At 46.6% G+C, this 24636-nt stretch overlaps 1 protein-coding gene across 1 annotated transcript; it reads left to right on the plus strand.

The window, feature by feature from the left end:
• Window positions 1-5824: 5824 nt before the first annotated feature.
• On the plus strand, window positions 5825-9453 carry LOC123112558 (receptor kinase-like protein Xa21). The gene is made up of 2 exons (XM_044533590.1): window positions 5825-8564; window positions 8653-9453. The coding sequence occupies exons 1-2, from the start codon at window positions 5867-5869 to the stop codon at window positions 9039-9041; spliced, it is 3087 nt and encodes a 1028-aa protein (XP_044389525.1). The 5' UTR covers window positions 5825-5866; the 3' UTR covers window positions 9042-9453.
• The last annotated feature ends 15183 nt before the right edge of the window (window positions 9454-24636 follow it).

Genomic DNA, 24636 nt, shown 5'->3' on the forward strand with positions numbered 1-24636 from the left:
GTTCACTCACTCCCTCAATGTAGGTGCACTCAATCTCACATATGGTGGAGTCACTCATCTCACTCAAGTGGTGGGGGCGGTGGCTCTCCTCACATGGAAAGTGGGGAACTCGTCATATATGGGGCTAGTGGTGAAGTCACTCTCACTCTCAATATGGTGGCACAAGTCACTCAAGTCATCATACGTCGTCGTGGTCGAAGGGAAAATCCCATGCTCAACCATATCGTCATCATTGCCCTAGATGAAGGCCGAAGATGGCACATCATCACTCTCGCCTCCTAAGATGGAAACATCATCCTTGCTCACCACCTTGTCGCTCGCCTCCAAAGCTTGGTCCTTGAGGGTGTCCTAGTCGTACTTGTCGCCGCACTGTCTTGAAAAAGAGTCGAAGTAGACTCGGCATCATCAATGCCACAAAGAGGGATGACGGTGAAGTCGAACTTGGGAGCATCGCCTTGGAGCTCGTAGGGCTTGGACATCATGGTGGTACTAGCCTCATGCTTGTCATAGAGCTTGTCCGTTGCGAAGTGTGCTTGGGGTGGAGAAGCCTTGGCCTTCATGAGTTCTTCTTCCGCCTTGAGAGCACCAATGTAGTAGTCATCGATGGACTTGTAGTTCTCGAGGAAGATAGTCTTGGAGATGTCATTGTTCAATCCCATCATGAAGTGGAACTTCATAGAAACGGGGTCGTCCATGCCGGCTCGTCGCAAGGCATTCTTCATCTCCTTGAAATACGTGTCGATGGACTTGGATCCTTGGATGGTGTTCTCCAATTGGCGTCGAAGTTGTTCCGTGTACGTTGGAGGCACGAACTCTCGCCGCAAAGCTCTCTTCGTCTTGGGCCAACTCATCTCGTAGCTCTCTGAAGGTGTGTGAAGCCACCATGTCGAGGCGTAGTCGTGGAAGTTTCTTGTAGCGCACTTCACTTGATCTTCGGGGCGAACTTGATGTAGCTTGAGGTAGTCGTCCATCAAGTGCTCCCATTCGAGATACTCCTCGGGTTCTTGTGTTCCATAGAAAGGAATCGCATGGTCGATGTCGAGGTCGTAGTAGCTCATGGAAGTCGCGGACTTGAGCTTGGGGAGCTTCTCTTGAGCGTAGTCTTGAGGTGCTTGTTGGCGAAGATGTCGTATGTCCGTAGGCGAAGATGCCTTGAAGTCACTTGGCGAAGATGCCAAGGGAGATGGTGAAGTCGTTGAGCGGTTGTTGGTGTTGAGCTCTTGACCTTCATGTTCTTGTTGGTGATGGTGTCGATGCCGATGTGATCTTGCCGGAGATGGTAGCTCGGAAGCATGTTCTCTTGAGCGTCTTCTCAAAGATGAGGAAGATCGCTTGTAGGACTTGATGAGGGTTTTGATCTCCTCCATTTGAGCTTGCATCTTGGCGTCGGAGTTGTTTTTCGTGGCACCGAACTCGTTGTTGTTGTAGACCGAAGGTGAAATGCCTTGCCTATCCATCACAAGACTCGAGTAGAGGTGAGTAGGAAATGAGATAAACAATACCAAGTTACCTTTTACCAAAGTTGAGGATGTATCCCGTTTCACTCAATGTGAAAATGAAATAATAGTGGAATTGGTACCGGACTTGTTCACGCACACCTATCAAATAAAGCTTATGGTGTAGCTCGGTGAGGATAGAGGCACACAAATTTGATGCAAAATGTTAGCAAGAGTCAATAATGTTGAAAGAGATTCACAAATTTGCAAGTGAAACAAGTAGACCAATAGCAAAGAATGGCACACGGAAACACACACACGGATAGATAAATGGGGTCGTGCAACCAAGGAATGAGCATAAAATGTGGAATCCACGGAAAACGCTCGTGTTGCACAACTCAAGAGACACGCTAGCACGATTGCTCTATTGGCGGATACGACACTTGTGCACAACCTATAAGGTGCAAAATGGATAAACTTTCTATCCCAAGTATGCTATGTATGTATGGTTCCCGGTGCTTCTCACACAATGATCCAAGATGATCAAGTATGATACCATATGATATATTGTGATGCTATGGCTATTGTTCACAAACTCTTTGCTCACTTTTTTTCTTTGCTTAAGAGCTTTTTTTTTGTATGGCCACTTTGCACAAACCAAGATAGCAATTGTATATATGCGGGAACAAACTTGTGACACAAGAGATGATATGATAGCAAGATGATACCAATATGATATGGTATGTATGCAATGGAAGGTATGGATCACTAATGTGCACAAGTAACGTTGCCAGCAATACTCAAATGGCTAGTCTCGATAGGCAAGTGACGCAAAATAGGCTAGGGGTTAACAATGCAATTGCAAGGGGAATATACAATGGTGTCGTCGAGGTTACCGTCCTTGGTGATGATGAGAGGCGGTGTTGCCGATGTCGACCCGTTCCTAGTTAGCCGAAACACCCTAGGAAACGGAAAACCCGCAAACTCAAAATCTCAAAGGCAAATGTCAAATGGTGGTAGCGAAAAGCGGTGGTGGTTTGCACTTGGCAATGCGGAAATGGAATGATGGGCTATACACGGAGTCAAAGTTGAAAGCACATCCCTAAGTAGCCGAAACACCTTAGGAGACACAACTCTCAACACAACAAAATTGGGTTAACTTGGGGTGGTGGAAGTGTATGGTGGGCAAGGTTATGCGGAAGAGGTGGTAGTGGTTGATGCAGAAGCAACCGTCCCTAAGTAGCCTAAACACCTTAGGAGACTCAAGTCACTACTCAAACAACCTCAAATGCTATAAGGATCAAAATGGGTTAGGTTGCGGAAGTCGGTGGTGGCAATGCAGATGATATGGTGGAAGGCCTAGGCAAAGATGCAAAAGTTCCAAATTTTTGATGGATTCAAAAGATGGTAAAACCAATGTGAGGACCTCGGGCACGTCGATAGCTTCAAAACGAGCCAAAGAACACTCAAATCGGAGTTAGGAGCAAAAAATTGTGATGAAAACGGTGAAAGAGGCTGGTGCTGAAATTCTGGGGAAAGTTTCTGGTTAGGCCGGAAGTTCCGGGGGGGGGGGGCGGAAGTTCCGGGCTCCAAAAGTTCCGGGGGTGGCCGGAAGTTCCGGGGGTCACGGAAAAAAGTGCCGGGGGTCTGGGGATTTTTGGGGTAAACTTTCTGCTTAGCCCGGAAGTTCCGGGGGGCCGGAAGTTCCAGGGGACGGAAGTTCCGGGAGAGGCCGAAAGTTCCGGGGGTCGTGGAATTTCTTCCGGGACGAACCCTAAATTCCAGATCTGAGAACGGGGGCGGAAAAACTCGATTTCCAAGGTCAAAATTGGGGAAATTTCATGGATAGAAATGTGAGAAAAGATGGGGGAAAGCTAGATCCACTTGAAACCAAGCAAATCCATGGATCAAAATCAACAAAACATCATCCAAACCAACAAATCACAAAAAAAATTTAGGGCTATTTTTGGTGGGGATTTTCGGATTTAGGACGAAATCAACAAAATCAAGCTAGAAAACATGGGGTATGGGGCTCCAAAAACGTGATCAACGTGGCTCGTGATACCATATGATACGAGGCTAGCCCGGTGTAGGCCAATCTTTCACATTTGAAGTGGGATCCCTAGAAAAACGCGAAGAACATGGGAAGAACGCGGAGAAATCATAAGGTGAAACACTCAAGAACAAGTCCAATCACACATCCACTAGACAATCAAACACACAAGATCACAAGGTACATGAACAACAAAGGAAAAGATACAAGGTAGAGTTCATCTCCAAGAGGAGGTCTTGATGGTATCCTAGACGGATCTTCCCGCAAGGGGGTCTTGATGATATCCCGCAGGATCTTCTCACATGGAGGTCTTGAACTCCATGGGAGTGGTCTCTCTCTCTCAAGAGGAGGAGGTAGGAGCAAAGCTCACCTAAGAATGAGCTATCATATTTGCTAACCCTAGAATGGAGGAGGGGGGGTGAGTATATATAGTAGTAGCCACGAAGGGGTAAGTGAGGGGCGAAAGGGTACGTGGCCACGGGCCGAGTCTCTGCGCGCAGGCAGGGCCGGAAGTTCCGGGGACGGCCGGAAGGTCCGGGCGCCGGAGGTTCCGGGCGAAGGTCCGGGCAGGGTCCGGGCTATCCAGAGAGTTGGCACACTCTTGGACAGCTTTGGTGTGGCAGGGCCGGAAGCTCCGGGATAGCCAGCGGTTCTGGGGGCCGGAAGTTCCAGGCAGCGGCCGGAAGTTCCGGGCTTTCCAGAACCTTGTCCAGGCTTCTTCTTCCTTCTCTTCCACGCTTCCCTCGCGGATGGTGTAGTTGTTCCTTGGCGCTTGCACTCCTCCTCGACATCCGTGAAGCTCTGACAATACCTATGCATGCACACGAGAGGGGTGTCAAGTAGTATACCATCCTCAAAGGGGTCAAGTGAACACGTGTAAAGGAGAAGATTCACCTTTATGTATGAGAAGTAGAGGTCGCACGTGTCACTTGCCAAATGGACTCTTGACATGGTGATGCCCGTAGGATGCTCCGCATCAGTTGTTTACCTGACGAAGCGAAAGATAAATCTACCGGCTTTTGAGACACACAAATCGAACAATGACATACGAACCCAGATGCCTGACAAACGAAATGTATGGATGAAAACATATGGAAGAATAGGAAGGAAGAAATGATTCTCCCTTTATTTGTAGGTATAGAAATGAGACATGTATTACTATGCAGAAGAAAACTACAACAAGGAAACAAATCTCTCACCTTCGCATGCTCAATAAATATTTAGTACTATACCATCTTGTTCTCAGTAAATATTTAGTACTATCAACTCAAAACAAAATTAGTCCTCCCACTAATCCAAATTAATTGACGCAGACTGTATACAATGAGCAGCATTAAAAGAATTCTTAGGCACCGGCAATCGATAGAGAAGCATGTAAATGAGCATTAATTTCCGCACTCCTAGGTTTAAGAACATGATGGCCATTAATTTATTAAAAAACTCTTTAAAAACAGATCTAATTGAATATTCAAACAAGAATTAAAAGACAAGGTAACTTTCTTGCGAGGAGGATATGAACAATCAATGTAATCATATTTTTTATAAGAAAATATATATATTGATATGAAAAAATAAAGGTCAAAGTTGCAACTTAAGGTTTATATTGTAATGAAGGGGGGTAAACGAGTGGAAAATGTCTGCATATAAAAAGTAAAAATAAGCAGCACTTTCAACACACCGAAGATGATGCTTGTGCTGGTTATTTTCCTTCCCAAAGTTTATTTTATGTTTCTATAAAAGTTGAAGGATACGGTGTGAAATCTGAAATCTATAGAATTTGTTCTATGCCCATGGAACTTCAGTTTAAAGGGTACCAAAGCATAAAGCTTCTTCTCACAGGATCCTTCCGGCGGGGATCACGGTACCTCTCGGAAAGTGACCGACGGGATCTTCTTGGGCGGGTAACCGCCAGATAGCCCTTGCCCCGGTGAAGGGGAAAACGGTGCTCCTCCTCCTAGTCGATGGAACCTCACTGTTAGGGAAACGCCATTCCTAGTCATAGGATTGACCGAAGACCCGGGGTCCTGCTGTCCAGATGCAGAAACCATAGTCCAGATCCCGTTAATTGAGTGGTAGCTAGTCATCGACGGGAAAAACAAATGCAGGATGCCCGGCTACAGAGACTTCCTAAACTCCAACGACTCTAGTCAAGTTTGCAGCGCTAGCATCTAGAGAGAAGACGTTCATACTTCAGCGTCGAGCCAACATCATCAATGTGATCGGAAGACCGGACCATTGACGTCCAGGCGTTTGACGCGTTTACTTGACTATATACAGGGCTAGTATGTGTATATCTCTATTAGCTTCTCGTCTTCCCAGCAGAACTTTCGTGAGTTGTGGCCATCAATAAAAGCTCCTGCTATCTATCCTACGACCGATGCAAGCTTCATCGTGTCCTTTCCCCCGCATGATGCGGGCGCTGGCGCTACAATGCCTCTCGGTGTGGCTCTGCTCGTGTGCGACGGCCGCGTGGCTGGCCGTGCATGGCAGCAACGGCACGGCCGACGAGCTCAACCTCCTCTTGTTCAAGTCGGAGCTTTCGGATCCGGCAGGTGCTCTGTCTTCATGGAACACGTCCAATCCCATGTGCAAGTGGCGAGGAGTCACTTGCGGCCGTCGACACCCCGAGAGGGTCGTCGCGCTGAACCTCAACTCATCCCACCTGGCAGGGGGGTGTATCCCGCCGTTCTTGGGCAACCTTACCTTCCTCAGGACACTCAACCTTGGCGAGAACAGCTTTGGCGGGCAGGTGCCGCCGGAGCTTGGTCGGCTGAGCAGGCTGCAGGTGCTGAACCTCAGCCTGAATGCCCTCCAAGGAAGCATCCCGGCAGCTTTGGGAAGATGCACTAAGCTGCGGATCCTCAATCTCAGGAATAACCTCCTTCAAGGTGAGATCCCTGCTCAGATAGGCTCCTTGGAAAATCTAGAGATCCTCAACCTTTTCGCCAACGACTTGTCCGGGCATATTCCGCCGTCGATAGCCAACTTGTCTTCGCTCCAAACACTCAACCTTGGGAACAACACTCTGTCAGGGGCCATTCCTTCATCTCTTGGTCGCATGCCCCGCCTCTCTTTGCTTTCGGTCCAGTTTAACAATCTTTCGGGACTCATCCCTCCTCCAGTATGGAACATTTCTTCCTTGAAAGGCTTATCAGTCGTGGGGAACGCGCTTCGTGGCACGATACCTGCAGGCGCATTCGCTAACCTCCCTCTTCTCCAGTTGTTCTACATGAGCTACAACCAGTTTCATGGCCATGTCCCTGCCATATTGGCAAATTCTTCCAAGCTGCAGAGAATTGAGCTCGGGTACAATTTCTTTAGTGGCACGGTTCCTCCAGAGGTTGGAGGCCTGCAGAATCTTGAATCGCTGGTTCTCTCAAACAATCTGCTACAAGCTACGACTCCAAGTGGCTGGAACTTCATGTCCACCTTATCCAATTGCTCCCAGTTACAATATCTGGACTTGGCCTCAAACGAATTAGGAGGGACGCTTCCTTCGTCGATCTCTAACCTGTCAACATCGCTCGTATATCTGTCCCTCTCCCATAACCGGATACTAGGGAACATACCTGAAAGAATTGGAAATCTTTTCCAGTTGCAGGTCCTATCCCTTGAGAATAATCTTCTCACGGGAACTCTTCCATCTTCTTTGAGCATCCTTACCAACTTGGGAGATCTGTCCCTGGGAAAGAACAACTTGAGTAGGAGCGTCCCATTGACCATCGGAAATCTTACTCAGTTAAGCAACTTGTATCTCGGGCACAATACTTTCAGCGGTAGCATACCAAGCACTGTGGGGAACTTGGCATCCTTACTGAATATTGATTTCTCATCCAACAACTTGACAGGGATAATCCCCACTAGTTTATTCAACATCAGCACACTCTCTCTAGGTTTGGATCTCTCCTATAATTGTTTGGAGGGGTCGATACCGTCTGAAATTGGAAATCTAAAAAACCTTGTAGAATTCCGAGCGGCGTCAAATAGATTATCACATGAAATCCCTCCAACCCTTGGTGACTGCGAGATTCTCCAAAACATATATCTACAAAACAATTTCCTGGAAGGTAGTATTCCGCCACTCTTGAGCAGACTGAAGGGTTTAGAAATCCTAGACCTCTCAAGCAACAAATTATCAGGCCAAATACCAAAGTTTTTGGAAGACCTCAACACACTTCACTATCTAAACGTCTCCTTCAATAACTTCGTTGGTGAGGTGCCGTTTACCGGTATCTTCACGAATGCTACTACAGTTTCAGTGCAAGGTAATGATAAACTTTGTGGTGGAATCCAGGATCTTCACCTGCCCCCATGTTCTTTCGAATCGTCAAAGAAGAACAAACTTCCATTGAAAACAATCATTATTCCCCTAGTTGCGGTGTTGGGTGTCATTTTCTTGGTCTTTTTCCTGCTTGCTTGGAACAAGCAAAGATCAAATGGTAACCCTTCGACTGCAACTATCCAAGGGTACCCTTTGGTTTCTTACCTTACATTGGTAAAAGCAACAAATGGTTTCTCCACAGCAAACTTGTTGGGTAGTGGCACTTTTGGCTCTGTATATAAAGGAAACTTAGGCGGAGATAGGGATGACAGTGCCAATATTGTTGCTATCAAAGTACTTAAACTCCAAACACCGGGTGCACTCAAAAGTTTCACAGTGGAATGCGAAGCAATCAGAAACACTCGACATCGAAATCTTGTCAAGATAATGACATTGTGTTCAAGCATTGATTCCAAAGGGGACGACTTCAAAGCAATTGTCTTTGAGTTCATGCCTAATGGAAGTTTAGAAGATTGGTTGCATCCAGACCAACATGAGGAGAAGCATTTGGATCTCCTTAAAAGAGTAAGCATACTACTGGATGTGGGATATGCACTGGATTATCTTCACTCCTACGGCGCTGCACCAATTGCTCACTGTGATCTTAAGCCAAGCAATGTACTTTTGGATGATGATTTGGTAGCCCATGTTGGTGACTTTGGACTTGCTAGGATTCTTACCGAGGGAAACTCTTTTCCCCAAAGCTCAACAAGCTCAATGGGATTTAGAGGGACAATTGGGTATGCTGCTCCAGGTTTGTCCGATTCTCTTTCTTCCCCATGTTTCCTTAAAACGGTCTACATCACCAAAATGCTAATATCTTCAAATGTCCAATGTTATAGAATATGGTGCTGGAAATGTGATCTCTATACAAGGAGATGTGTACAGCTATGGAATTCTCATCTTAGAAATAGTAACTGGGAAGAGGCCCACCAACAGCATGTTCATACAAGGATTAAATCTCCACAAGTATGCTGAAATGGCCATACATAGTGGAGTAATGGACGTTGTTGACATGCGGCTTTTTTCCCACATCGAGAAGGGGTCGCCGACCACAGATGACTCTTCTACTTTTTCAAGAACGTATGATCCTTCTGATGAGAGAAGGATTGACTGCCTGACCTCACTTCTTAGAATCGGAGTATCTTGCTCCCAGGAAATGCCCGTGAGTAGAATGTTGATCAAAGATACTATCAAAGAGTTGCAGGCTATCAAAGATTACCTCATGTAGAAGAAGGTTTAATTTTTTGATGAATGCATGGCCAGATGCCAGAGCCTTGTGTATTTATCGTATAAAGTATTTTGAGCACTATTCTTCAATTTGTAGCATGTGTCTTCTACATTTTCACACATCTGCTAGTTTCTTGAGAGACATGTATCTTTAGATTTTATAGAAACACCAATGTAATATCAAAAAGTAATTCTCTTCGGGAAGGTGACTATTCTAATGTGACTGAAATTTATCGGAATCCAGACAGTATTATTGACATGTATCTAAGGTCTGTACCACCAGCCAAAACAGAGCAGTATATAGCTCGACTTCCATGACAAGACAATGCACATCATCATTCAGTCAGCTAGATCTAGCAGCACATATCATCCAAGTGGTGACAAGAGTCTGTGTTGCCAAACAATTGTTGAACCCCAATAACAAACAGTGACATCATATGTTTCCATGAAAAATCATGAATGATTACCTAAGGAACTTATAAGCATCTCATACACTCTGTAATTTTCTGTTTATTGCATCTAATACAAACAGTCAGGGGCTGAGCTAGGATTTGGACATGAGGGGTGCAAGGAAAATAATAATCGTTCCAAAGACACCACACAAGAATACGTACCAACGTCGAACATGTCGATGATCTCATCAGATATGACCTTTGCAGCTATTTCCTCAGGTGCATTTGCATTTTCAGCTATGTTTGAGCTAGAAACAATGGGCTTGAAACACGAGTCTATTTTCGTTGTATTCTTTCTCTCCATCCTTCAATAATTGGAACATTAAAGTAGGCAAAATTAGATTCCTAGATTATAACGATGCCTCGTCAAATTAGTAAATTATAAATCATTATTTTCAAAGGAATTGTATTTCTATATAGCAGTGCCGTACCTTGATTCCTTGATGTTAAAGTTGATATAAAATGCCGGTGAAGCACACAAGCAGCCGTGGTCTCTCTCATGCATTCAACAGCCGGGAGTGAAGTGCTCCCTGCCTGCCTGCCCTATGCGACAGCGGCGGAATCAGCGAGAGCCGAGAAGCAACGTGCGGCGGTGCAGGGTCATACCGAACCACCAGACCTCGAATCCTGGATGCACGTAGCCAAGGCGAATACACGGCGACATGATGGTTCCCTCCGCCTCCGCCGCGGCCATGGACTTCGTGGTGGCCGGGTGGACAATGGCTCCGGCTTCCCTGCCCTCTGCTCCTCCGGCCTGGGTGCCGCACGTCCCGCTCTGGGCCGACATCGCCGACGACGAGGATGTTCGCCTCCCGGAGGAGGCCCGCTTGATGCCGCCGATGCTCGGGGATTCTTGGCGCCTCGCTTTCGGCCGCGGAAGGCCGGAAAGGGTAGCTGCCACGCTCCGGGTTTGGCGCCATCACGGGTGCGCCTGCCGCCGGTAGGGGGCTCGGTGTCGACAGCGAGGTGTTCGGTGCCACCGTTGCTGGCGGCGTTGTGTTCCCGCGAGGCTCGCTGGTGCGCCGGCTGGGTAGTCGGGAAGGATCTGGAGAGGGGCTCCGGGACATCCGGTCCCTCTCGCCGTCGCTGGTACCCACGCCCGCCATGGCCGCCGCCGGCCCAAGGATTCCCCCCTATAGTGTGCGAAGTACACCGGGGCTCTCGTGTTGGGCTGGACCGGGCCGTGCCCCCACGTGAACCTGTGTGGTGGCTCGTTTGGCAGGCCAGCACATCCCAGCATGGCTGGGCCAAGAGATGCCGACAAAGGTGGCCAAATTATTCGGCTAAAATTCGGTAAATTGGACAAATTATTCGGTTAAAATTCGGCAAACTAGACATATATTCGACATGTTCAACATTACATAGCAAAGTTATTTTAAAAAAGGCCGCAACTACAACTTAAGGGCAGAAGAAGTCGCTGAGGGCGGCGAAGTCGCCGACGTCGCCGCCATCCTCGCCATCGTCGGCGGCGGCCTTCTCCTCCTTGACGTGGCCGCCCCTGCTGGACCCCTGCCCGGCTTCGCCCTGATGGACCGGTGGCGGCGGCGGCGCGTCATCGTCACTGTCGTCGAGGACGACGACGCCTCCCTCGTCGCGACCCCGGTGCCGAGCTTCGAACTGCTCTAGGGAGCGGCGCTGGCGCTCCATCTCCATGCGTGCCCAGTCATCGCGCGCCCATTTCAGGGCCGTCGCGTCGTCGAGGTCCCTGCCTGCGATCCCGGGCTCCGTCTTCACGGTGGCGTGCCCCGGCTCCGTTTTCACGGCGGCGAGCCCCGGCTCCGTCTTTGGTTTGACATAGCGCGGAGGAGCCGAGGATGAGGCGCGCCGGCCGCCCTCATTGATGATGATGCCGGCGCTGCGGGTGCACCAGCCGAGCAGCGTCTCCGTTGCGGGCTCGGCCTTGACGCCGAACACCGCCGACGAGCCGGAAGAATGGGAAGAAGAGCGGGAGGAGTGAGAGGAGGAAGTCGAGGAGGAGCCGAACCTCCTGGGCATCCATTGTCGGACGTTCCGGTGGGGTATGCCAGCGACGGTTCATTGCCACCCTCGAGGTACTCCAGCACGTCGTGGAGCGTGTGGCCGGGGGCGCCCCACCATACGCAGCGGCCCTCGCTGTTCTTGACGCCGCCCACCACCGACGCCCCGTTGGTGGAGGCCAGCCTCTGCGCCTGGCGGTGCTGGAAGTACGCCGGCCACGACGTGTGGTTGTCGGCGGCGTACCGGGGGAGGGCGCGCTGCTCCTCCGCCAGGGACGCTCGCACGCGGTCGACCTTGGTGGCGAAGATGGCGGGGCGCGCTTAGACGTCGGGCACTGGGGGAATGGGGACGCCCCCGTTGCTGAGCCTCCACCCCGTCAGCCCGACGCGCATGTCCGGTGGCGCCGGGATGTTCGCCTCGAAGAGCAGCCAGGGCTCCCACTCGTGGAGCGAGCGGCGGCCGAAGCCGTTGGCCACCGTCGCATCGCCGGGGAATCACGCGGCCATCGGGCGGGCTTGGGAGAGAGGGGAGAGAAGAAGCGTCGGCGGGCAGCTGCGCACAGGGAGAGAGGCAGAGCTCGACGACGGTCGGCGGGCGGCTGTGGGCTGGTGTGGCTAGAGGCGAGGGAGGCACTGGTTTATATAGCCCCGCGTTGTGTGTACGCGTGGCGGGAGGGGAGGCGTCGCCGCGCCGCCCGTGATGAGGAATCAATAGCAATGCTGACCAGCGGCAGCCTTGCCGTTGATTCCACTGTAGGGATCGTTGCAGAAATTAAAAAATTCTACGCATCACCAAGATCAATCTATGGAGTAACTAGCAACGAGAGAAAGGGGAGTGCATCTTCATACCCTTGAAGATCGCGAGACGGAAGCGTTACAAGAACGCGGATGAAGGAGTCGTACTCGAAGCGATTTAGATCGTGATGGATTCCGATCTTAGCGCCGAACAACGGCACCTCCGCGTTCAACACACGTGCAGCCCGGTGACATCTCCCGCGCCTTGATCCAACAAGGAGGAGGGAGAGGTTGAGGAATAAGGCTGCATGCTGGTGTGGAGTGGCAGTACTCCGGCAGGGCTTCACCAAGCTCTCGCGGAGGAGGAGAGGTGTTGGGGAGGGGAGGGGCTACGCCTTGGATGTGGTGCTGCAGCCCTCCCCTCGCCCCTCTATTTATAGGAGAAGGGGGAAGGGGGGCCATCCCCTCTAGATGGGATATAGAGGGGGACGACGGCCAAGGGGGGAGGGGGCTTGCCCCCCAAGCAAGGGAGACGCCCCCTTAGGGTTCCCCCCCCCAACCCTAGGCGCATGGGCCCTAGGGGGGTGGCGCCCATCCCTCCAAGGGGCTGGTTCCCTTCCCACTACAGCCCATGAGGCCCTCCGGGACAGGTGGCCCCTCCCGGTAGACCCCCGAAACCCCTCCGGTGGTCCCGGTACAATACCGGTATACCCCTGAAAACTTTCGGTGACTGTATGATGACTTCCCATATATACATCTTCACTTTCGGACCATTCCGGAACTCCTCGTGACGTCTGGGATCTCATCCGGGACTCCGAACAACATTCGGTAATCATATACAAATCTTCCTAATAACCCTAGCGTCATCGAACCTTAAGTGTGTAGATCGTACGGGTTCGGGAATCACGCAGACATGACCGAGACAGCTCTCCGGCCAATAACCAACAGCGAGATCTGGATACCCATGTTGGCTCCCACATGTTCCACGATGATCTCATCGGATGAACCACGATGTCGAGGATTCAAGTAATCCCATATACAATTCCCTTTGTCAATCGGTACGTTACTTGCCCGAGATTCGATCGTCGGTATCCCAATACCTCGTTCAATCTCGTTACCGGCAAGTCACTTTACTCGTTCCATAATGCATGATCTTGTGACCAACCACTTGGTCACATTGAGCTCATTATGATGATGCATTACCGAGTGGGCCCAGAGATACCTCTCCATCATATGGAGTGACAAATCCCAGTCTCGATTTGTGCCAACCCAACAGACACTTTCGGAGATACCTGTATCGTACCTTTATAGCCACCCAGTTACGTTGTGACGTTTGGTACACCCAAAGCACTCCTATGGTATCCGAGAGTTGCACGAACTCATGGTCTAAGGAAATGATACTTGACATTAGAAAAGCTCTAGCAGACGGACTACACGATCTTGTGCTATGCTTAGGATTGGGTCTTGTCCATCACATCATTCTCCGAATGATGTGATCCCATTATCAATGACATCCAATGTCCATGGTCAGGAAACCGTAACCATCCATTGATCAATGAGCTAGTCAACTAGAGGCTCACTAGGGACATGTTGTGGTCTATGTATTCACATGTATTACAATTTCCGGATAACACAATTATAGCATGAACAATAGACAATTATCATGAACAAGGAAATATAATAATAACCATTTTATTATTGCCTCTAGGGCATATTTCCAACAGTCTCCCACTTGCAATAGAGTCAATAATCTAGTTACATTGTGATGAATCGAACACCCATAGAGTTCTGGTGTTGATCATGTTTTGCTCGCGGAAGAGGTTTAGTCAACGGATCTGCGACATTCAGATCTGTATGCACTTTGCAAATATCTATGTCTCCATCTTGAACATTTTCATGAATGGAGTTGAAGCGACGCTTGATGTGCCTGGTCTTCTTGTGAAACCTGGGCTCCTTGGCAAGGGCAATGGCTCCAGTGTTGTCATAGAATATAGTCATCGGCCCCGATGCATTGGGAATACTCCTAGGTCGGTAATGAACTCCTTCATCCAGATTGCTTCATGTGCTGCCTCCGAGGCTGCCATGTATTCCGCTTCACATGTAGATCCCGCCACGACGCCTTGCTTGCAACTGCACCAGCTTACTGCCCCACCATTCAAAATATACATGTATCCGGTTTGTGACTTAGAGTCATCTAGATCTGTGTCGAAGCTAGCATCGACGTAACCCTTTACGACGAGCTCTTCGTCACCTCCATAAATGAGAAACATGTCCTTAGTTCTTTTCAGGTACTTCAGGATATTCTTGACCGCTGTCCAGTGTTCCATGCCGGGATTACCTTGGTACCTTCCTACCAAACTTACGGCAAGGTTTACATCAGGTCTGGTACACAGCATGGCATACATAATAGACCCTATGGCCGAGGCATAGGGGATGACACTCATCTTTTATCTATCTTCTGCCATGGTCGGGCATTGAGCCGAGCTCAATTTCACACCTTGCAACACAGGCAAGAACCCCTTCTTGGACTGATCCATATTGAACTTCTTCAATATCTTATCAAGGTATGTGCTTTGTGAAAGACCTATGAGGCGTCTCGATCTATCTCTATAGATCTTGATGCCTAATATATAAGCAGCTTCTCCAAGGTCCTTCATTGAAAAACACTTATTCAAGTAGGCCTTTATGCTGTCCAAAAGTTCTATATCATTTCCCATCAAAAGTATGTCATCCACATATAAAATGAGAAATGCTACAGAGCTCCCACTCACTTTCTTGTAAATGCAGACTTCTCCATAAGTCTGCATAAACCCAAACGCTTTGATCATCTCATCAAAGCAAATGTTCCAACTCTGAGATGCTTGCACCAGCCCATAGATGGATCGCTCGAGCTTGCATACCTTGTTAGCATTCTTAGGATCGACAAAATCTTTCGGTTGCATCATATACAATTCTTCCTTAAGATAGCCGTTAAGGAATGCCGTTTTGACGTCCATTTGCCATATCTCATAATCATAGTATGCGACAATTGCTAACATGATTCGGACGGACTTCAGCTTTGCTACGGGAGAGAAAGTCTCATCGTAGTCAACCCCTTGAACTTGTCGATAACCCTTAGCGACAAGTCAAGCTTTATAGATGGTAACATTACCATCCCCATCCGTCTTCTTCTTAAAGATCCATTTATTTTCTATCGCGCGCCGATCATCGGACAAGTCTGTCAAAGTCCATACTTTGTTTTCATACATGGATCCTATCTCGGATTGCATGGATTCAAGCCATTTGTTGGAGTCTGGGCCCGCAATCGCTTCTTCATAGTTCGAAGGTTCACCGTTGTCTAACAACATGATTTCCAGGACAGGGTTGCCATACCATTCTGGTGTGGAACGTGTCCTTGTGGACTTACGAAGTTCAGTAGCAACTTGATCCAAAGTACCTTGATCATCATCATTAACTTCCTATCTAGTCGGTGCAGGCACCACGGGAACATTTTCCTGAGCTGCGCTACTTTCCAGTTCAAGAGGTAGTACTTCATCAAGTTCCACTTTCCTCCCACTTACTTCTTTCGAGAGAAACTCTTTCTCCAGAAAGGACCCATTCTTGGCAACAAAGATCTTGCCTTCGGATCTAAGGTAGAAGGTATACCCAATGGTTTCTTTAGGGTATCCTATGAAGACGCATTTTTCCGACTTGGGTTCGAGCTTTTCAGGTTGAAGTTTCTTGACATAAGCATCGCATCCCCAAACTTTTAGAAACGACAGCTTAGGTTTCTTTCCAAACCATAATTCATACGGTGTCGTCTCTTAGACGGTGCCCTATTTAAAGTGAATGTAGCTGTCTCTAAAGCGTATCCCTAAAATGATAGCGGTAAATCGGTAAGAGACATCATAGACCGCACCATATCCAATAGAGTGCGATTATGACGTTCGGACACACCATTACGCTGAGGTGTTCCAGGCGGCGTGAGTTGTGAAACAATTCCACATTTCCTTAAGTGCATACCAAACTCGTGACTTAAATATTCTCCCCCACGATCTGATCGTAGGAACTTTATTTTTCTGTCACGTTGATTCTCTACCTCATTCTGAAATTCCTTGAACTTTTCAAAGGTCTCAGACTTGTGTTTCATTAAGTAGACATACCCATATCTACTTAAGTCATCAGTGAGGGTGAGAACATAACGATAGCCACCGCGAGCCTCAACGCTCATTGGACCGCACACATCAGTATGTATAATTTCCAATAAGTTGGTCGCTCGCTCCATTGTTCCGGAGAACAGAGTCTTGGTCATTTTGTCCATGAGGCATGGTTTGCACGTGTCAAATGATTCATAATCAAGAGACTCCAAAAGTCCATCTGCATTGAGCTTCTTCATGCATTTGACACCAATGTGACCAAGGCGACAGTGCCACAGGTATGTGGGACTATCATTATCAATCTTACATCTTTTGGTATTCACACTATGAATATGTGTAACATCACATTCGAGATTCATTAAGAATAAACCATTGACCAGCGGGGCATGATCATAAAACATATCTCTCATACAAATAGAACAACCATTATTCTCGGATTTAAATGAGTAGCCATCTCGTATTAAACGAGATCCAGATACAATGTTCATGCTCAAAGCTGGCACTAAATAACAATTATTGAGGTTTAAAACTAATCCCGTAGGTAAATGTAGAGGTAGCGTGCCGACGTCGATCACATCGACCTTGGAACCATTCCCGACGCGCATCGTCACCTCGTCCTTCGCCAGTCTCCGCTTATTCTACAGCTCCTGTTTTAAGTTACAAATATGAGCAACCACACCGGTATCAAATACCCAGGAGCTACTACGAGTACTGGTAAGGTACACATCAATAACATGTATATCACATATACCTTTGGTGTTGCCGGCTTTCTTGTCCGATAAGTACTTGCGGCAGTTCCGCTTCCAGTGACCACTTCCCTTGCAATAAAAACACTCAGTCTCAGGCTTGGGTCCATTCTTTGGCTTCTTCCCGGCAACTGGCTTACCGGGCGCGGCAACTCCCTTGCCGTTCTTCTTGAAGTTTTTCTTACCCTTGCCTTTCTTGAAACTAGTGGTTTTATTGACCATCAACACTTGATGTTCCTTTTTGATCTCCATCTCCGCTGATTTCAGCATTGAAAATACCTCAGGAATGGTTTTCACCATCCCCTGCATATTGTAGTTCATCACAAAGCTCTTGTAGCTAGGTGGGAGTGACTGAAGGATTCTGTCTATGACCGCCTCATCCGGGAGGTTAATATCCATTTGAGACAAGCGGTTGTGCAACCCAGACATTTTGAGTATGTGCTCGCTGACAGAACTATTCTCCTGCATCTTACAACTGTAGAACTTGTCGGAGACTTCATATCTCTCGACCCGGGCATGAGCTTGGAAAACCATTTTTAGCTCTTGGAACATCTCATATGCTGCGTGCTGCTCGAAACGCTTTTGGAGCCCTGGTTCTAAGCTGTAAAGCATGCCACACTGAACCAGGGAGTAATCATCAACACGTGACTGCCAAGCGTTCATAACATCTTGGTTCGCTGGGATGGGTGCTTCACCTAGCGGTGCTTCAAGGACATATGCTTTCTTGGCAGCTATGAGGATGATCCTCAAGTTCCGGACCTAGTCCGTATAGTTGCTACCATCGTCTTTCAGCTTGGTTTTCTCTAGGAAAGCGTTGAAGTTGAGGTTGACATGAGCATGGGCCATTTGATCTACAAGACATTTTTTGCAAAAGTTTTAGACTAAGTTCATGATAATTAAGTTCATCTAATCAAATTATTTAATGAACTCCCACTCAGATAGACATCCCTCTAGTCATCTAAGTGATACATGATCCGAGTCAACTAGGCCATGTCCGATCATCACGTGAGACGGACTAGTCATCATTGGTGAACATCTTCATGTTGATCGTATCTTCTATATGACTCATGTTCGACCTTTCGGTCTCTTGTGTTTTGAGGCCATGTCTGTACATGCTAGGCTCGTCAAGTCAACCTAAGTCTTTTGCATGTGTAAATCTGGCTTACACCCGTTGTATGTGAATGTTAGAATCTATCACACCCGATCATCACGTGGTGCTTTGAAACAACGAACTTTCGCAACGGCGCACAATTAGGGAAAACACTTTCTTGAAATTATTATGAGGGATCATCTTATTTACTACCATCATTCTAAGCAAATAAGATGCAAAACATGATAAACATCACATGCAATCAAATAGTGACATGATATGGCCAATATCATTTTGCTCCATTTGATCTCCATCTTTGGGGCGCCATGATCATCATCATCACCGGCATGACACCATGATCTCTATCATCATGATCTCCATCATCGTGTCTCCATGAAGTTGTCTCACCAACTATTACTTCTACTACTGTGACTAACGGTTTAGCAATGAAGTAAAGTAATTACATGGCATTATTCAGTGACACGCAGGTCATATAATAAATAAAGACAACTCCTATGGCTCCTGCCGGTTGTCATAATCATCGACATGCAAGTCGTGATTCCTATTACAAGAATATGATCAATCTCATACATCACATATATTTCATTCATCACATCCTATTGTCCATATCACATCACATGACATATGCTGCAAAAACAAGTTAGACATCCTCTAATTGTTGTTGCAAGTTTTTATGTGGTTGCTATAGGTTTCTAGCAAGAACGTTTCTTACCTACGCCAAAACCACAACGTGATATGCCAATTGCTATTTACCCTTCATAAGGACCCTTTTCATCGAATCTGATCCGACTAAAGTGGGAGAGATAGACACCCGCTAGCCACCTTATGCAACTAGTGCATGTCAGTCGGTGGAACCTGTCTCACGTAAGCATATGTGTAAGTTCGGTCCGGGCCGCTTCATCCCACGATGCCGCCGAAACAAGATAAGACTAGTAGTGGCAAGTAAATTGACAAAATCGACGCCCACAACAAACTTGTGTTCTACTCGTGCATAGAAACTACGCATAGACCTAGCTCACGATGCCACTGTAGGGGATCATTGCAGAAATTAAATTCCACTGTAGGCGAGGGAGGCACTGGTTTATATAGCCCCGCGCCGTGTGTACGCATGGCGGGAGGGGAGGCGTCGCCGCGCCGCCTGTGATGAGGAATCAATAGCAAGGCTGACCGGCGGCAGCCTTGCCATTGATTCCACTGTTGGGGATCGTTGTAGAAATTAAAAATTTTCTACGCATCACCAAGATCAATCTATGGAGTAACTAGCAACGAGAGAGAGAGGAGTGCATCTTCATACCCTTGAAGATCGCGAGATGGAAGCGTTACAAGAACGTGGATGAAGGAGTCGTACTCGAAGCGATTCAGATCGCGATGGATTCCGATCTTAGCACCGAACAACGGCACCTCCGCGTTCAACACATGTGCAGCCCGGTGACGTCTCCTGCACCTTGATCCAGCAAGGTGGAGGGAGAGGTTGAGGAAGAAGGCTCCAACAGCAGCACGACGACATGCTGGTGATGGAGTGGCAGTACTCCGGCAGGGCTTCACCAAGCTCTAGCGGAGGAGGAGAGGTGTTGGGGAGGGGAGGGGCTGCGCCTTGGATGTGGTGCTGCAACCCTCCCCTCGCCCCTCTATTTATAGGAGAAGGGGGAAGGGGGGCCGGCCCCTCTAGATGGGATCTAGAGGGGGGCGGCGGCCAAGGGGGGAGGGGGCTTGCCCCCCAAGCAAGGGAGGCGCCCCCAAGCAAAGGAGGCGCCCCCCCTTAGGGTTCCCCCCAACCCTAGGCGCATAGGCCTTAGGGGGGTGGCGCCCTCATACGTCTCCGTCGTATCTATAATTTTTGATTGTTCCATGCCAATATTCTTCAACTTTCTTATACTTTTGGCAACTTTTTATACTATTTTTGGGACTAACATATTGATCCAGTGCCCAGTGCCAGTTCCTGTCTGTTGCATGTTTTATGTTTCGCAGAAAACCAATATCAAACGGAATCCAAACGGGATAAAAACTGACGGAGAATTTTTTTGGAATATTTATGATTTTGGGATGTAAAATCAACGCGAAACGGTGTCCAGGTGGCCACGAGACAGGGGGGCGTGCCCTCCCCCAGGGCGCGGCCTGGGCTGTCGTGGGCCACCTGTAAGGCGGTTGACGCTCTTCTTTTGGTGCAAGAAAGCTAATTTTATGAGAAAGATCTGGGCGAAAGATTCACCCCAATCGGAGTTACGGATATCCAGATATAAAGGAAACGGTGAAGGGGTAGAATCAGAGAAGGGCAGAAACAGAGAGATAGATCCAATCTCGAAGGGGCTCTCGCCCCTCCCACGTCATGGGAGCCAAGGACCAGAGGGGAAACCCTTCTCCCATCTAGGGAGAAGGTCAAGGAAGAAGAAAAAGAAGGGGGGCTCTCTCCCCCTTGCTTCCGGTGGCGCCGGAACGCTGCCGGGGGCCATCATCATCACCGCGATCTTCACCAACACCGCCGTCATCTTCACCAACATCTCCATCACCTTCCCCTTTCTATATCCAGCGGTCCACTCTCCCGCAACCCACTGTACCCTCTACTTGAACATGGTGCTTTATGCTTCATATTATTTTCCAATGATGTGTTGCCATCCTATGATGTCTGAGTAGATCTTCGTTGTCCTATTGGTGGTTGATGAATTGCTATGATTGTTTTAATTTGCTTGTGGTTATGTTGCTGTCCTATGGTGCCCATCATATGAGTGCGCGCGTGGATCACACCATAGGGTTAGTTGTATGTTGATAGGACAATGTATTGGAGGGCTAGAGTGACAGAAGCTTCAACCTAGCATAGAAATTGATGCATACGGGATTGAAGGGTGACCAATATATCTTAATGCTATGGTTGGGTTTTACCTTAATGAACGTTAGTAGTTGCGGATGCTTGCTAATAGTTCTAATCATAAGTGCATAGAATTCCAAGTCAGGGATGACATGCTAGCTGTGGCCTCTCCCACATAATACTTGCTATCGGTCTAGTAACATAGTCAATTGCTTAGGGACACTTTCACAACTCCTAGCACCACTTTTCCACACTCACTTTATTTACTTTATTGCATCTTTATCTAAACAGCCCCTACTTTTTATTTACGTGTTCTTTATTATCTTGCAAACCTATTCTTTCACACCTACAAAGTACTTCTAGTTTCATACTTGTTCTAGGTAAAGCGAACGTCAAACATGCGTAGAGTCATATCTGTGGACGATAGGACTTGAGAGAGTATTTGTTCTACCTTTAGCTCCTCGTTGGGTTCGACACTCTTACTTATTGAAAGAGGCTACAACTATCCCGTATACTTGCGGGTCATCAAGACCTTTTTCTGGCGCCGCTGCCGGGAGTATAGCGTGGGGTGAATATTCTCGTGTGTGCTTGTTTGCTTTATCACTAAGTAATTTTTATTTGTTGTTCTTAGTTGTTCTCTATCTTTAGTTATGGATATGGAACGCAAAATGCCAAAAAAATAGATGTACTTGCTACTCATGTTGATGGGGTAACTCCTAAAACCCCCGACTCTCATTATGTGAGAGATATTATGTACTACTTTGATAATCCTGAGAAAACCCATTCAACTTTATAATGGGAGACACGTTGGATCAACGTGAATACTTTAGTGATTATCGCTCGACACAAAAAGGGAAACTATTATGGGATCAATTTATTATGTTGCGTTGGTATGCCTGGAATCTATGCTTGAGATATGATATTACTTGTTGCTCTAGGATGGAGGCTCCACACCTTCCCTTTTCATGCAAATTTAATGATAATGAAACCTTAGCTTCTTATGCTAATGGTATATATGATTACTATGATGTGGAACAAATAGAAGAATTTGTTGCTTTTAAGGCTGCTTATGAAATTGAAGCTTTGTTTGAAAAGTATGAAGCTTTTGATGATGATGGTTATAGGCCTGAAAATCTTGCTATGCTTAGATATTGCTATGAAAATTATGAATACAATTACTATATTAATGCTTTTATGAAGAAAGTCTCCGCTGTCCAAGAAGAGATTAATATTTTGCAGGAAGCTATGGAAGAAGAAATTGATGAAACTGTGAGCTCATTGGATGAAAAAGATGATGAGGAGAGCGAAGAACAAAAGGAAGAAGAGCGGATTAGCTACCCGTGCCCACCTTCTAATGAGAGTAACCCTCCAACTCATACATTGTTTAATTCCCCTTCGTGCTTACCGAAGGATGATTGCTATGATGATTGCTATGATCCCTTGAATTTGTTTGAAATATCCCTTTTTGATGATGCTTGCTATGCTTGTGGCCAAGATGCCAATATGAATTATGCTTATGGAGATGAACTTGCTATAGTTCCTTATGTTAAACATGAAATTGTTGCTATTGCACCCATGCATGATAGTCCTATTATCTTTTTGAATTCTCCCTACTACACTTTATCGGAGAAGTTTGTGCTTATTAAGGATTATATTGATGGGTTGCCTTTTACCATTGCACATGATGATTTTGATGAATGTAATATGCATGTGCTTGCTGCTCCTACTTGCAATTATTATGTGAGAGGACTCCACCTCTCTATGTTTCCCATACTATGAAATTGCAAGAAACTGCTTATACTATGCATTGGCCTTTACTATGTGTGCATGAATTGTTCTTTTATGACATGCCGATGCATAGGAAGAGAGTTAGACTTTGTTGTTGCATGATATATGTTACTTTGTGCTCATTATTAAATTATAAATCATTGTTAATTAAAATTGTCTTTGATATACCTTGGGATCCGGGTGGATTCATTACTTGAGCACTAAATGCCTAGCTTAATGGCTTTAAAGAAAGCGCTGTCAGGGAGACAACCCGGAAGTTTTAGAGAGTCATTTATTTCTGTTGAGAGCTTTTATATAGTTCAAAAAAAAGAGGGGAACCTAAAAACTTTTCAAAAAGGAAAGTGAAAGTGAGAAAGACAAGCATTGTTGAAGTGGGAGCTAGCCTTGAACTTTGTTCATGCTCACGGAAACTTTGTGAATCTTGATTACAGAAACTTTTCAACAAAAATAATTATCCCCTTGTATAATTCATTTGTTTTATAAAAATAGTGTGCTAAGGTTTGCCTTTAGGATGTTTAGAATGCTTGTTGGTTTGTACGGTGCAGGACAGAAACTTTGGCTGTAGTGCGCGATTTTACATTTTTAACTGGAACATCAATTGGTTCTGATTCCTTTTGCACTATCTTGCTGTACAACTTGTTTATTTTTCCTAATTTTGGTAGGGTACCAGAAGTATGGTGGATGTTCAGATTGCTACAGACTGTTCTGTTTTTGACAGATTCTGTTTTTGATGCATAGTTTGCTTGTTTTGATGAATCTATCAATTTGTATCAGTGGATTAAGCCATGGAAAAGCTATATTACAGTAGACACAATGCAAAAACAAAACATGAATTGATTTGCTACAGTACTTAGCGTAGTGATTTGCTTTATTACACTAACAGATCTTACCGAGTTTTCTGTTGAAGTTTTGTGTGGATGTAGTGTCTAATCGAGGATGTCTCGATATGAGGAAAGAAAGAGAGGCAAGAGCTCAAGCTTGGGGATGCCCGAGGCACCCCAAGTAAATATTCAAGGAGACTCAAGTGTCTAAGCTTGGGGATGCCCCGGAAGGCATCCCCTCTTTCTTCAACAAGTATCGGTATGTTTTCGAATTCGTTTCGTTCATGCATTATGTGCAAGTCTTGGAGCGTCTTTTGCATTTAGTTTTCATTTTTCTTTTATGCACCATGCTGGTATGAGATAGTCCTTGGTTGATTTATAGAATGCTCATTGCACCTCACTTAAATCTTTTGAGTATGGCTTTATAGAATGCTTAATGTGCTTCACTTATATCATTTGAAGTTTGGATTGCCTGTTTCTCTTCACATAGAAAACCGCCATTTGTAGAATGCTCTTTTGCTTCACTTATATTTGTTAGAGCGTGGGCATATCTTTTGTAGAAAGAATTAAACTCTCTTGCTTCACTTATATCTATTTAGAGAGATGACAAGAATTGGTCATTCACATGGTTAGTCATAAAATCCTACATAAACTTGTAGATCACTGAATATGATATGTTTGATTCCTTGCAATAGTTTTGCGATATAAAGGTGGTGATATTAGAGTCGTGCTAGTTCAGTAATTGTGAAATTGAGAAATACTTGTGTTGAGGTTTGCAAGTCCCATAGCATGCACGTATGGTGAACCGTTATGTAACGAAGTTGGAGCATGAGGTGCTCTTTGATTGCTTTCCTTATGAGTGGCAGTCGGGGACGAGCGATGGTCTTTTCCTACCAATCTATCCCCCTAGGGGCATGCATAGTAGTACTTTGCTTCGAGGGCTAAGTAGGCTTTTGTAATAAGTATATGAGTTCTTTATGACTAATGTGAGTCCATGGATTATACACACTTTTACCTTTCCATCATTG

This window comes from Triticum aestivum, chromosome 5B, assembly GCF_018294505.1.
Source record: "Triticum aestivum cultivar Chinese Spring chromosome 5B, IWGSC CS RefSeq v2.1, whole genome shotgun sequence".
NCBI lineage: Eukaryota > Viridiplantae > Streptophyta > Magnoliopsida > Poales > Poaceae > Triticum > Triticum aestivum.